Source organism: Mobula hypostoma, chromosome 13 (assembly GCF_963921235.1).
Source record: "Mobula hypostoma chromosome 13, sMobHyp1.1, whole genome shotgun sequence".
Lineage (NCBI taxonomy): Eukaryota > Metazoa > Chordata > Chondrichthyes > Myliobatiformes > Myliobatidae > Mobula > Mobula hypostoma.
In genome coordinates this window covers 22,180,909-22,196,093 of record NC_086109.1, presented here as the reverse complement: position 1 = coordinate 22,196,093, position 15,185 = coordinate 22,180,909, and the positions used below count along the sequence as shown (strand labels likewise).

At 40.1% G+C, this 15,185-nt stretch overlaps 1 protein-coding gene across 5 annotated transcripts in view; it reads right to left on the bottom strand.

Annotated features, from left to right (window-relative positions):
* The window catches only part of magi3a (membrane associated guanylate kinase, WW and PDZ domain containing 3a), a 147,713-nt gene that overhangs the window by 62,811 nt on the left and 69,717 nt on the right, over positions 1 to 15,185 (bottom strand). For 3 of the 5 annotated variants that reach the window (XM_063065422.1, XM_063065423.1, XM_063065427.1), the window contains exons 2-7: positions 9,871 to 9,987; positions 8,413 to 8,532; positions 5,336 to 5,542; positions 4,719 to 4,854; positions 3,019 to 3,098; positions 1,517 to 1,612 (exon numbers count right to left, since the gene is read on the bottom strand). In XM_063065422.1, the coding sequence (XP_062921492.1) occupies positions 1,517 to 1,612; positions 3,019 to 3,098; positions 4,719 to 4,854; positions 5,336 to 5,542; positions 8,413 to 8,532; positions 9,871 to 9,987 (756 nt within the window). Of the gene's footprint in view, positions 1 to 1,516; positions 1,613 to 3,018; positions 3,099 to 4,718; positions 4,855 to 5,335; positions 5,543 to 8,412; positions 8,533 to 9,870; positions 9,988 to 10,958; positions 11,516 to 15,185 lie in introns of those variants that run through there. The other 2 variants (XM_063065425.1, XM_063065424.1) reach the window with 2 other exon arrangements.

Here is a 15,185-nt window from a genome sequence, read left to right as displayed (position 1 = left end):
CTGAAAAAAATATTTGGTATCTTTGGTATCTTCCTTGATATTGTTGGCTAGCTTACCTTCATATTTCATCCTTTTCCCCCTTATGGCTTTTTAGTTGCCTTTTGTTGCTTTCTAAGTTTTCCAATCCTCTAACTTCCTACTAACTTTTGTTCTATTACATGCCCTCTTTTGCTTTTATGTTGGCTTTGACTTGCATTAACAGCCACAGTTGTATCATCCTGCCTTTAGAATACTACCTCTTTAGGATGTATCTATCCTCCACCTTCCAAATTGCTCCTGAAATCTCCAACTATTACTGCTCTTCCATCATTCCTGCTAGTATTCCCTTCCAATCATCTTTGGCCAAGTCCTCCCTTATGCCTCGAATTCCCTTTACTCTACTGTAATACTGATACACCTGACTTTAGCTTCCCCCCTCTCAAATTGCAGGGTGAATTCTATCATATTATGACCACTGCCTCCTAAGAGTTCCATTACCTCAAGCTCCCTAATCAAATCCATTTCATTATGTAACACCCAATCCAGAACAGGTGATCCCCTAGTGGGCTCAACCACAAGTTGCTCAAAAAGTCATCCTGTACGCATTATGCAACTCTCTTTCCCTCTTGGGATCTCTCATGGAGATCGTCTTTGTTTTGCACCTGATCTCCTCTAAATCTGATTATTTACTTTAAGGCTTCAAAAAAAAAACAAAAAAAAAAAGGGGGGGGGGAATTTACACTGGTGGATCAGCCAGCAAGTAAGTGGCTAATCTTGGCCATGGCCAGTCCCAAACCCAGCTGTAAAAGGAGAAGGATTGGGCATGGGGCTAGAAACCCATCTCATAAAAAAGAGCTACAGAAATGCAAACAGAAGCTCCAAAGACTTCATCCCTGCGAGAGGAAGGATCTTTGATAATCCAAAAGACTGGCTCTGAAGGACTCTGGCGAGTTGCTGCCAGCGGTCTATTCCCCCAGTAGGGGGTGATGGGCTAACTAATATACACAATAAACACAAGAGATTCTGCAAATACTGGAAATGCAGAGTAAAACATGCAAAATGCTAGAGGAACTCGGGAGGTCAGACAACATTTATGGAGAGGAATAAAGTCAGCATTTTGGTTCTGTTAAAGGGTCTCTGTTTATTCCTCTCCATAATGAGATACAGGATTCAAATTTTTGTCATGCCTCCCAGTCCAGTATACTTTGCTCCATAAACAGTGACCAACTTGGAAAAAAGGCTTGCCAACTCTATCAAGTGTTTTGAGAGGTCCCACAGGTTGATTAAAAGGGTTATATACATCTACAAAAGTAAAGCGATGTACATGAACAATTCTGATGCCAAATGAACAAAGGCTGAACAGGAAATTTCTAGGGCCAATCCCATTCCATCTGTCAGGTGTCAAAGCTCAACCCGTCCCATGATCCAAGGACTAGTAAGAGTGCAGTCAAGCACCAATGTGTGGGCAGCAGGGCAAGACAGAATTAAGAGACTCAGAAGTGAAGCCTCTTCTGTTGAATAGGCTGCCAACACTCACCGTATAGGCCCACAGATGTAGAATGGCCACTTGGGCGAGATACTGGAGGGCAACCGGTGGTGCCCATGGAACCATGCCCCAGCAAGGAGTCAGTGCCTTCAGGAGAGGAAGAGAGAAAATTGGTGGAAAAGAGGAAGAAGAGATACAAGGAAGCAACTTCAGGCTGTAATGTAATCTCAGGGTTCAACTGCAGGGCATTTGCTGCTCACACTTTACACTTGGCACAGGGGTGGAAGCTAAATTGCCTCTGTGAAAGATTACTCTCCAAACAATTAACAATTTCCTTGACACAAGTCACTTGCGCCAATGCACACTGTCCATGAGACCAATAATGAAAGGCTTGTATGGTACTGTGTCAACCACAATTCTGTAGGTTAGTTTTTTAATATATATTTTGTAACAACATAGAAGAGACAGGCATCCCAGGATGACCAAAATCCTTAAGGATACACTCTTACTTGGGATGCTGTTGGAACCCCTCAATCAAATGACAGCCACTGATGCTCTTGTCCATGTAACAGAGATTTTGTTAATGATTACAGTCCTCCCCCAAAAGGGACTTGCACTCAGACAGTTGTAGGAAACCTCACAATTAGATAACTTCAGGAAGGACATAAATTGAATCAACAAATGCATAGGCTTCCAGTCACCACTTACAAGACAAGTTGCCCTGCAAACCTTGGCAAATACATAGTTGGATTCGCAAATGGTTGGGTACAAAATCTATAGAAATTACTAACCCACCTTCATCCAGTTCAGCATAGAATGGTCCTCTCGCCCTAGATATGCATGCTCCTTACCCTCAGATCAATCTGTCCCAAAAACAGCAAACTAATCCCAGCTACATTCCGTAATAGGTATTCTAAACTTTTTACCTCAGGTCATGGGCATTAACAGTGTCACTTTCTCCAGACAAAGCTACAGCATCTCAGACAACAGGTTTCTTCCCTTTCTCATATTAGTAAGAGTGTGGAAACAAACACTTCAATCCATTTACTCATTTAACTTGCTTCCACTTTACCCACATCATCTTATTGGCATAAAGATATTGAATGTCCTGTCATTCAAATTCCCTTAAAGCATCTATCCTCTGCCAGAAATATAACTCATTTTCTTTCACTTCAAACACTGGATGATCCATGTAAATACCCCACAATTAGATTCAGAAAATTCACTTAATTTTGTTTCCTGTTACATGGAGCACTTTCCTATTCAAACATCCATGCGTGCATTATAAAATGTTACCAAAACAGATTACATACATAGTTTATTGTCTAGTCATAACTTTCAGCCCAAATTAGTCTAAATCAATCATCCCATAAAAGAGCACATATCCTATTCAAGAATAGGAATAGGTTACACCAACTCAGGTTGGTGTAAAAAAAATCAATACTTTTAATCCCAAAAGACAGCCTGTGTCAAACTGCACATTAAATAAAAACAGTGATCCACACATTTTCACTTCAAAATACTAAGAGTAAATTTATAAAGCTGCTACTTACCCCCTTCATTGCACTCCTCTGGGGGTTTTGCTTTCTTAGCAAGCCGAGGATCCAGCCATGTGGTAGTCTTAGTGTTGTGACTATGAAAGAAAGGAGGAATTCAGCTGGTCACTGAGCACAAAAGAGTTGGGAAGTAACAGGCAGCATTGGGGAGTAGAAGGGTCCAAGGTAACAGAAGGTGGAAGATGGCCTTGCCTTGGAGTCACCAAATCTCATACCTCTGTGCATTTAAGATTAAGATTGGAGACAATACCTTTGGCCAAGGCTACTTAAGTTTTCGCCTCACTTCTGAGCACACAAAGTACAGATGAGATAGAGGTTTGGTTGCATGCAGATTTATTACAAGTATTCAGAAGTATTACATTGCCTTTAAATCATTCAGGATATTATGAAGTCAAACATAGATGCTTTGGTGAAATAGTGTGAAAAATTACAAACTTCAATTAGACAAACATCAAGTGATACATTCTGGGAGCAATACTGAGCCCAGGGTGTACACCTTGAATAGTACAGTATTAGGAAGCACTGAGAAATAAAGGGACCTTTGGTGCAAAAGATGGACAGGATACTGGGCTTCATCATGAATAGAGAAAGTAGAGACATTAAATTTCAGCTGAGGTCTGACAAAGGTTTTGTAAAGTTGGAGTATAGTATGCAATTCTTCAAACAAGAGAAATTCTACAGATGCTGGAAATCAAAGTAACATGTAAAAGACTGGAGGAATTCAGGTCAGGCAGCATCTATGGAAAAGAGTAAACAGTCAATGTTTCGGGCAGAGATCCTACATCAGGACAGGTCTCGGCCTGAATAGTAGACTGTTCACCCTTTTTCATAGATGCTACCTGGCCTGACGAGTTTCTCCACCATTGTGTTTGTGCAATTCTTATTACCAAGGTATAGGATGTGATAACATAAAATGGAGTACGGCAATATTCACCAGAAGACTGAGAAGCTTAGTCTTTTCTCCCTGGAGTGGAGGAGGTTAAGAGGGGCAACATGACTAACATATACAAAATAATAAGTACAGAAAGGTTAGACAGCAGGAAACTTTACCACAAAGGAGACATAGATAAAGCTAGAGCACGTAGGTTTTCAGTAAGGAGTAGAGATTCAAGGGGATACGAGGAGGACTTTCTTTATTCAGACTGTACCCGAATACACTGCCTGAGAATGTGGTAGAAGCAAGGTCATTAATAGCATTGCCTAGATGAACACTTGAATCACCTAGGCTTGGAAGACCATGGATCAATGCTTGGCCATTGGTTAAAACACAAGGATACCCACTTGTTAGCATAGCCGTTAAGCAAATGGATTGCTTCCATGCTGTACAATTCTATGATTTAAAAGCAAACAAATGCAAGTTCTTCCCATTCATTCCAAGATATGCTTGAATGTTAGACAAGAGTTGAAGCAAAAAACCCATGAGAAGCAGGTGTAGCCATTGAAAATATCAGTGACCATTTCTGGCTTACTGAATTCCACTCCCTAGACGTCTTTGTCTCCTCCTCATTGCACCTTAAAATTTAGTTAACCAATTACATTTGAGCAATTTTCCCAATATTTCAAGAGGCTTGGCAAATTTGCCTAATTATGCTCCAGCTGGAATGTTTTACAATGACATCACTATACAACTTCTTGTAAATAAATAACAAGAAAATCTGCCAACTTTTACCAGACACTGCCCAATGCATAATACTCACTCGATGAAGTAGATCATTCCGCTGTCAGTGTAGGCCATCTCCCAATTGCTCGGCAGTGGCTCCATCAAGTCCTCCCTGGCAACAGGATCCAAGTACCTGAATTCTGCGACCCCATCAGTGTGGCTGGGCCCTGTCCCTGAGAAATGAATAACCCCCTCTATTACGGTGTTTAGGTTGAAATGTGAAAGCCAGGAAGGTTTGCACAAAATCTAAATATTTCTATGACTGGGACAGATACTGTGCTGAGATTAAAATCTCAAATAGACAGAAAACTCAAGATCGTTGCCTGTATACCATTTGTAAGTGTACACAACAAAATTGACAGGATGACTAGCTGGGCCTACGTTAAAGAATTTACATTAGATTGCGGTTAGACTCCATATGGTCTATGTCTGTCATTATCACTGGACTATTTTAATTGCTCCCTCAGTTATTTTCCTATTGCAAACCTTGATAGGAAGGTGATCAGTACATTAACTATGGCAATGGATTACTGTAAAACTGTCCATGCAGAAGTGGTGGGTGCCCCATGTGAGTGAATGAGCAGAGCAAGATTAAGCACAATAACCAGGGTTCATCTGCCAAATCAGTCAGAGCAGTATTCTGCTCTCCCTCACCTGGATAACCAGTCCCATTAGCAGTGGGTCGCTCGTCTTCTTCATCTTCATCTGGGACCAGGGTGTCAGCTCGTTGCATCATGCTTACAGATGTAGTTCGTTTTCTTTGTGCCTCATCCGAAGAGTCATCCAGAACAACCTGGTCCACTACATCTTGCTGAAAGGGACCAGGCTCTGCAGGAGGCTTTGGCGTCCCATAAAAATTACCTATCAAGTAGTGGTGTGGAAGAGGGGATAGGTACAAAGTGCAGGTGAGCTTCTCAATTACTTGTTTAACAGTTGAAGGCAAGAGGTACAAGTGGAATAAGAATTTTGAAATGCTCTTATCAATGTACAAAGCCAAAGATGGAAGTGCATTCTACTAATTACTACATATTTTGATTCTATAAGAGGTTATTCAGCCCGTCATTTTTAAGTTTGCTCCTTTTTGTCCCTATTTATCGATATTTCACTACACCCTTGCAAGTTATTCTTTTGCACGTGACTAACAATTCCTTCAATTCTTTTTGCCATTAACCTACAAAGTAATTAACAATGGCCAAATACTCTATTTAAGGATCAAAATCTAGCGGCCATAAAGATGAGAAGTTCAAAAAAATTCATTGCCCAATAAATAACTAGAATGTAGAAATGACAGCCACCAAGAAACAGAAATGCAAAATTAAAGAGGTGTTAGATGACTATGCAGACTGCTATAATGAATAAACTCTTCTGGGGCTTCCAGCTGAGTACAGGTATCAATTTTAACCAACGTTTTGCTGACGAATTGCCATTTTCATCCGGGATCATACCTGGGGATGCCCAGTCCAGTGGTATATATAGCCCCGTCGTCTGTCCCTCCTGATTGATTAACCCTCATCCAATCAGGTTTCCGCTGTCCCACCTTGATTACAATTGAATTCCAGTTCTTAGAGCGAGACCTTTGTCTTTGTTAAAATTCTTTTCCTCTAGTTTTATTTCAATGGCTTCCTTCACTAGGCAATCACAAAGGCCACTGGTGTAGCATAGTTTTGTGCCAAAATCACGGGCCAGATGGGACATGCAGTGGAAATCCGCATCAAGGAACACAGGAGGTGTATTTATTTGGGTTACCCAGAGGAATCAGAACATTGCATTCACAACGGCCATAGGATCGACTTCAATAGCACAAAGCTACTTGTTTCAATATAAACAAAATGGGACAGCAGAAACCTGATTGGATGAGGAATAACCAATAAGGATAGACAGATGACGGGGGTATAAATACCAACAGACTAGACATGTCCAGGCATCATCCCTGATCAAGATGGCAGCGTTTGTCATTGAAATGTCAGTTAAAATTGATAATTGTACCCAGCTGAAAGCCCGAGAAGAGTTTATTCATCATATATACCGGGAAAGTATTGAATGTTCTTTCAGACTACTATAAAATGTTAACTGCAGCTCTCTCCCCAGATGCTGCCTGATCTGCATGGTATTTTCCAGAATTTGATTTTTACTTCAGATTTATATCACTTTCAGCTTTACTTTTCAAACAGCTGTAAAGTAAATTGAGTTATCAGTGAGATCTGAATAAAACTGTTAGCAGCTGCAGTATTTTAGTTATCAAACACTACTGGGATTCTAATGTTAGCCCATCTGGTGATACTGAAATAGAAGTCTGGCAGTGAAACGGGGCTGGAATCCAAGGGATAATTCATTTCTTTATTCCTACTCATAATAGAAAATTGGCTGTGCAAGATGCAATTCCAATATACATCCATGCAGTGAAAAGAAAAGTGCTTAACTGGTGGGAACAAAAACGAATTCAAGACAGACTTGCTTACAATGAAAGGCAATGTAAAGCAAGTTTAAATGGAAGATCCTGATGGACAAACTGAAGCTATCGTTGTAATGTTCAAAAGGCACAAAGTGAGCCAGATTTGGATTATGATTAAAAAGGTCAATAAAGACCAAAAGCAGTCAAGTAATCTTGGTATATTATATACAAGTGCAACAGCACTTTGTATAGTCCGGTCATTTCAGTGGAGAAAAAAATGCAGTTATTAATATAGGCGAAGCAACTAGAATGGTCAAGGGGAATATGTAATTAGATTTCGAGAAGCAATTACGTTAAGTGGGGATTGGTTTACGCTTTGAATTTTAAAAGGTATTAGACAATGCTGATCATGACAAGTTATTTCCCCTTGACTAGAACTGTAGAACTGGCTTGGTAGGTTAAATTAAAAATTAATCTACGGAAAGTCTCTCACCAAGTGGTCAAATCAAGGGGCCAGAGGAAACAGTTTGAGTATGCTGATTTCTTACTAGAGGTTATAGAACTCAGAATTTGATTAATTTGAGATCCAAAACACAGCTAAGTACAATGTATTTGAGAGGAATTGTTGCCCCGTCAATCAGCTGTACACATCTTCTATATATACACCACAGGAACATGCTCAGTTTTAAGATACAAACATCTTTAAAAAAATAAATGAAACCAATTCTATTATTTTACCAAAATATTACTAGTCATTAATTTAGTTTAGTCCTGTAGCATTTTTCCAAGTCCCCTAAGATTCCAGTATTCCAATTCTTGCCTGATTTCAACTACCTTATCACTGCCAACCATCCTTTCAACAGTTCAAGCTCAAATCTTTGAAGAAATTCCCTTAAGTATTCACATTGAAACACTCCACTTTTGCTTTAATGTCTCTACAGGACATCCCCAAGTTATAGCAGCGTTTGGTTCCTGTGAACCATTTGTAACCCAAAGAGTTCACATGCAGAAATGCAGCCAAGAACCAAGTTTTCACACACCAGAAGATACATGCAGCCCCACAAGTGAACCAATCTATTGATCTTCCAAATGTACATATGTTGGGTATCTGTAAGCTAGGGAGAACTTGATGTTTCTGAAAATCTTTGAGGCACTTTAAAAATATTTACAACAAAAGGACTATATAAAAGCAAGCAGTAGATGGTGAAATACTTTGCTTTTTGGTGAGCCAGAGCAGAAGTGATCTTTGCCATTTGTGCTCATTATTAACTCTTATCTACACATTGAACACTGAACTCATTAGCCCAAAACTGAGTGAGGGGAGGATTTGGAAATTCACCATCAAATGTTCCACTCTCCAAAAGAGCTCCGCTGTCTTCTAGTGCTTTAAACTCTTCCAGAGAAATGAAGTTATAATCAACTCCTGGGACTTCACCATCCCGGGGTGGTCTTGTAGTGCCTGAGACAAGGAAGGAAACAAAGAGGGAATGTAGCGAAATAAGAATAGAAGTTGTTGACACCCTCCCCTGTTCTACCATTCAATAAAGTTATTTCAGATGCATGACTGAATTGCCATAGTCACTTTTGCTCTATATTCTTCAACCTTTTGCTCAACAAAAATAGACTATAAGCAAATAATTGATCTAGGATCAACTCCCAATTGAAGAGCTTCTCTTTTGGGGGAAAAGGCATTTCCAGTTTTTATTCCTGATTTTCTCATTTTTAAGACAGATATTTCGTTGTGGAATCCCAATTCTGGATTCCACAACAATATTATAGTTTACATCTACCCTTCCATCTAGTGGTTAGCGCAATGCTTGCAGTGCCAGCTATCAGACTGAATTCCTGCCATCGTCTGCAAGTACATTCACCCACAACCCCATGGGATTCCTCAGGTGCTCTGGTTTTCATCCCATATTCCACAAGCACACGGGTTAGGATTGGTAAATCATAGCCATGCTATGTTGCTGCCGGTAGCATGGCAACACTTGTGGACTGTGCCAGCACATCCTCGTGTATTGGTCGTTGATGCAAATGAGACATTTCACTGTATATCCCCGTGTCTGTAACAAATAAAGTTAATCTAATCTTCTAAAGTTCAGGAATCAGATTTGGTTTCTCTTGTAAAGGAAAGCAAGATCTTTCTTTCAGAGTAAAAAAAAACACTGATGAGACAGTGCAGATTCAGTGTGACCGTAAATTGAAAAAGCTTTCTATAGAAGGTTGAAAAGTGCACTAGATTATAGTTCATTTACAATATAATGGATCAGTTTTTGAAATATGTTAATTTATGTGGCACCTTTTGTGGCTTCATAGTCAATGAAGTGCTTATGAATTGTAGTCACTGAAGTAACTAAGGAAACACTGCTGACAATTTGCACAAACTCCAAACACTTAATTCACAAAGCAATCCCAATGTCATCTCCCCAGTGATAGTCAGGAGAAAAAAAAATGGCCCATTCATTCCTACTGCTTTCAGTCCATTTACCAAACCTCAATCCACACTAGTATGCTATATACAACCAATGCTGTGTGCTCCAATTCTCTCTAATCACTCATGTGACATCTTACTGAAGGCCTTCTTGTAAGTCCGGATACACCACATCCACTGCTCGTCTTCTTATAGATTACAGGGAGAGAGCAGGGGAATAGTTGAGAAGGATAATAAATCAGCAATGATTTAATGGTGAGCAAACTGGATGAGCTGAACGGTCTAATTCTGATCCAATGCCTTATGGTCTATTCTGCTCAAAATCAAAACGAACTCTAACACACCCTCTTCCCCTGGCACACTTACATGGGATGGTTCTCAGGTACAAATTATCCCGGATGACCTGCTGAAGTTGGTGGTCCACTGATCCTTTCTGGAACTGGAGGCTGAGGTAGTGGCGAAGCTCCTTGTTTATTATCCTGCCTGTTTAAAACAAAACATAACTGCCTTAACCTTCCGTTACAATATCATCCATCAGCAGAGCAGACAAAACGGTATAGCAGACAAAGACGGCAATTATTTCCTTCAGTGCAAAATTAAACAGTGCGGTTAATGGATTTCTCACCAAAAGCAATTTATTCTGTTTAAATCAACAAGCAGATTAAAAAAATCTTAATATTTCTGTGAAAGTATTACAATTTAAGTTAGATTTGATTCGATCAGAGGTTGAAGCAACAATAAAATTCCTGTTATGTATTCAATCACGCAGACAGCAGACCAGTCATTCGCTAGAGCAGCTGTACACACCGACACTGAACAGCCCTTTCACAAATAAAAATGATTAACTGTGGTTGGTGGTTGGGGGTGGGGGCGGAATTAAGAAGCCGCTTTAATATGGCACCATTACACTCCAGCCCTGAGCACGGCTACTACTAGGAACAGGTCCACACCCAGAGACCAGTACCGTTAGAACTGTGTACAACCCCAGTTAAATGCAGTAGTAACACAGTCAGAAGAGTATCAGAGTAGAAAAGCGAATGACATTCCTACTTGCTTTGGCCGTACATTAAGCAGATGCACAGACCATTCTGAATATTTTCTCCTAGTCTGCATCTTCTATGTTCCGTCGATCCCATAGAAGACTCACTCACCTCTCCAGCATAGGTCGGACGTTGACTCAAGATTAAATTTAACCTGGGTCTCTCGGACTCATCTCAATTGAAATTAACTTCGCAGCTTCCCTGAACTGTCCTGCATCCAGTCACTCACAACATGTTCTTCAAAGCTCGGCATGTTAAACCGGGTTTGGATTTAGACATTAGCCAGCGTGCATCTTTTACAAACGCAAATACAATGGACAGCGAGAAGATAAAGTGCTCACTCAGAACCGACCATCATCCAGATAGCAAGCTCTACAAACGGAGTTCCAGGATAGAATAAAACCAGTTTCTTACTTTTCAAGAACCCAGGTTTGCACTCCCCCACTCTAAGTATCCCGGGATCTGGGATTACACAGCAGGGTGCGGACGTCAAGAATGTCAGAGAAGAATTGAAATCCGTTTGGTGACAGGTCTGTCTGTTGAGGCCAGTGAAGCGTCTGAGCATGCGCTGTCAAAAGCGTTATTATATCTTCTTTGATACGTCTCTCATTCGATGTACCACAGATTCCACCACCGAAATCTGGCACAAATGCTCGAGAATTTATTTTTCACCTTTGTGGTACTGAAAAGGATTATTAAATCTTCTTTGATACGTCTCTCATTCGATGTACCACAGATTCCACCATCGAAATCTGGCACAAATGATCGAGAATTTATTTTTCACCTTTGTGGTACTGAATAAGTTTTATGCTCGCCAACACCCCCACCGAATTAATATGATGTGCTTAAGATGCTTCACACGTACGCTGCGAACACAAGATGATAGACAGTTAGAACGTGGTTACATCACAGCCTTTGTAACGAACAGCAATGGGGGAACCCCCCTGCGTCATGTGAAAATGTCACGTGGTGCTAAATACGTCCCCTTGATGGACTGAAGGAATGCGATAATTCTTTTCAACTGTAATTAACCAGATTGGATTTCTCCTGCTTTTGGCTAAAATTTGCACTGGACCCTTCAAAGACTGAGATCCCCAAGGTATAGCAATTTGGTTTGCCTGATGTGGCGTTTTCTATTGTATTCAAAAGTATATTTATTAGCAAAGAATGTATAAATTGAGATGTGTTTGCTTACAGGTAGCCAGAAGCAAGAAACCAGAAAGGACCCAATTAAGGAAAAAAATAAAAATACCAACACAAGAGGAAGAAAAAAAACACACAAATCATGCAATTAAGCAGTATTTTATCGCTGATTCCAAATTATTAGACACTCAAGATGAATGTATACGTACTATTAAGTTCCACAGAGAAATGCGACTGATTCGAAATAGTCACATTTAAACGCTAATATTTCTGTAGTATTAGCCACATCAAGTAAATTCTACCCATTTTACAAGATTAAAGATTTGGTGCTCATAATTTCAAGACATACAAATTACTAAAACAAATTAAAATCAAACAAGTGTAATCCACTGACTGCATCCCACTGCAGAAAATCATATTTCAAGGAGACAAGGCTCAATCCATAGGGACATGCAGGCTTGTTACAAGCTGCCTAATGCTCGCAGTGAAGAACTTAACTGCTCACATTAGAGACTGGCACCATCTCAATATACATAGAATGTGTGTCAACCATACCACCGATTGGTACTGTTCTCCATTTCTCTCATATTACCAACCCCTACTCACCATTCCAAACCACCCCAAACACATGTTCCATCTGGAAAGGGTCTGCAGCCAATTTTTATTGATCCAGATGTAGTCAGCACCACAACTGGGAGCGAATTAACTCATGTTGCATAGCAGGAGGGCCAGCTGGGATGCTGTAATTCATATCAGCTTCAACCCCAGTCAGGATACTGAGCATTACAAATTGCTCAAAGATTTGCTTCTCCCATATTACCCATACGAAGCATTTATGAGACTAATCATCTATTTACACAACTTCTACTCCCGGCTACTGGATGGGAAAACCATTTTGGCCCAGTGTAAAAGGGAAGTGCTGAGGGCAATGCCCAACTTGGAAGACATCATAGAGTTTTCTTCCATTGCCCTTTGAGCGAAGAGTCAGTTTAGGAGATGCTGTTGAAGTGACCATATGGTCTTATGACCTTGCCAAGCTGCTGCAGCATGTTCTGCAAAAATTACACACTGTGGTACTGACTACATTCTGGGTCAACAAAAAGTTGGCTAAATACCCTATCAAATGGGAGTAAGCTCTGCACCTTCAGATGAGGAGCTGTGCTCATTCTAGCAAGCAAAGGAATATTCCAGTAAACTCCTGGCATGTGCCTTTCAACAATGTAAAGTTTACACTGGTCAACGGCAAACCTCTGAGCATCCACAGGATATTTAATGGCAAGTCTTCTTTTATTTAGAGATGCAGCATGGAACAGGTTCTTTCAGCCCAACAAACTGTACTGCCCAGCAAACCACATAGTTATCAGTGGCCTAATCACAGGACAATTTACAATGACCGACTACCCAGTACATCTTTGGACTGTGTGAGGAAACCACAAAACCTGGAAGAAACCCATATGGGTTCAGGGAAGAACATACAAACTCCATACAGACAGGGCTGGAATTGAACTCTGAATGCCAAAATGCACCAAGCTGTAATAAAAAGTGTAACGGTAACGACACCCTACCATGGCATCAGTTAGACACCCAGGTGAAGAACTGGAACCCCAAGAAAAATAACATCCTATGATGTTTTAGATTTAACAGCAAATGACAAATGCTTCTAAAAGTGTTAGGATTTCATCCAAGTATAGTCTTGAAACAAACTGATTTAACCTCTGGTCTAACAGTGAAGTACTCTGCCTATGCCACAATGGAATGTCAGCCTAGCCTTCTGCGCTTGGGTCACTGAGTGAGACTCGAGCCCACAATATTCTGGTTCAGAAAGAGTGTTAAACATTGAGCCACAGCTGACATTGAATCCAGAATCATTCATCCCTTCACAACAGGGATAAACTGTGAATCATTCTCAAAGTCAGTCTGTGAAAAGCAGAGCATCTGTTCAAATTAAGCACACCAACTCATCGTGGTTCACATGCTACTACTGTGTCTTTGTGATGCTATACAAATAACTTGGTAATACACACACTTCCCTTTCAGAGTGTCATTGAGATTCACCCAAGGACCCAAACGGGAAGAATGCTTTTGATGTCACATTAAATGATTGGTAACTATGAAAATGAAGTAGTAACGCATATTGCTGGATTTACGCCAGCCGTCTGAAATGTGTTAACTGCCTCAGGCAGAATTCAGGGGCATTCACCCAGTAACTGTGCATAGGCAGAGGTGCACTTACGCCTAAGGAGAAGCTATTGTATGATCACAAGATCAGATTGTTTTAGTGAGTATAAAACAATTTTCTGAAAATGTTTGTAAGGATTTGTTTTTGAAAACAGAAATCACATGTTATGACACTCCCTCCAAATGGAACAATGCCAGAATGCAATTCATTAAATTGTATAACCAGTCAGTCTGGTAAAAAGCTACCAAATACTTGCATGTTACACAATAAATGAGCTAGCAATGTGCAATATTCTTTCATCTTCAGTTTAGCACTCCCACAAGTAAACAAGTCCCCTGTCTGTGGAATGCCATTAAATAAATGCCGTAATAATCCCAGAAACCATCAGGACCATTTTATTTCAATTTTGCAAAGAGAGAAACTCCAAGATCCACGCAAATGAGAAAAAAAAGCACAATTCATTTTATTTATTTGTAACTTCCTAACAAAGATTTCTAGCTTTCAGCTTTCAAGTCAAATCTGTATAAACATAAAGGTTTCCATGACTGAATATTTCCAATTAGAACTTTCACTGGAGTAAACTAAACATTAAGCTCACTTCAGCCCAATAGCATTTCTGGAGCAGATTTCAAATTCAAATCATAGATTCAATGTTTGTACTCTTAATACCATTAGTTGTAAAACAAGATTGCAGGTGCTGGAAATCTGGGGAAAACTGAAAAGGCTAGAAATAATGTCTACCAGAATCTGTGGAGACAAAAAAAGTTAACATTCAGGCCCATCAAAATCTTCCTAAAAGCTGTGAACTCCCCTCTGGCTCCCATTTCCAGTGCTAAAAATGAAAATATGCACTGAATCTGTAGTAGATCTGATAGCCTCCACTTGCTTCAGAAGACAACAGGCTCCCAGGAGCTTTAAATTAATTGCTTAAGTGGTTTCCAATGCTTGGGTTTATTAAAAATAATTTGTTAGCTATACTAAACAAGTATGAAAATATATATTATGTGAAAGGATGAATGAAAGGGTTAACACATGAGGAACGTTTGATGTCTATGTGCCTGTACTTGCTGGAGTTTAGAAGAATGAGGGGGATCTCATCAAAACCTAACGAATATTGAATGGCCTAGATAGAGTGGATGTAGAGAGGATATTTCCTACAGTAGGGGAGTCTAGGACGAGAGGGCACAGCCTCCGAAAAGAAGGACATCCCTTTAGATCAAGGATGAGGAGGAATTTCTTTAGCCAGAGAATCTGTGGAATTCATTACCACAGCAGGCTTTGGAAGCCAAATCATTATGTATATTTAAAGTGGAGGTTGA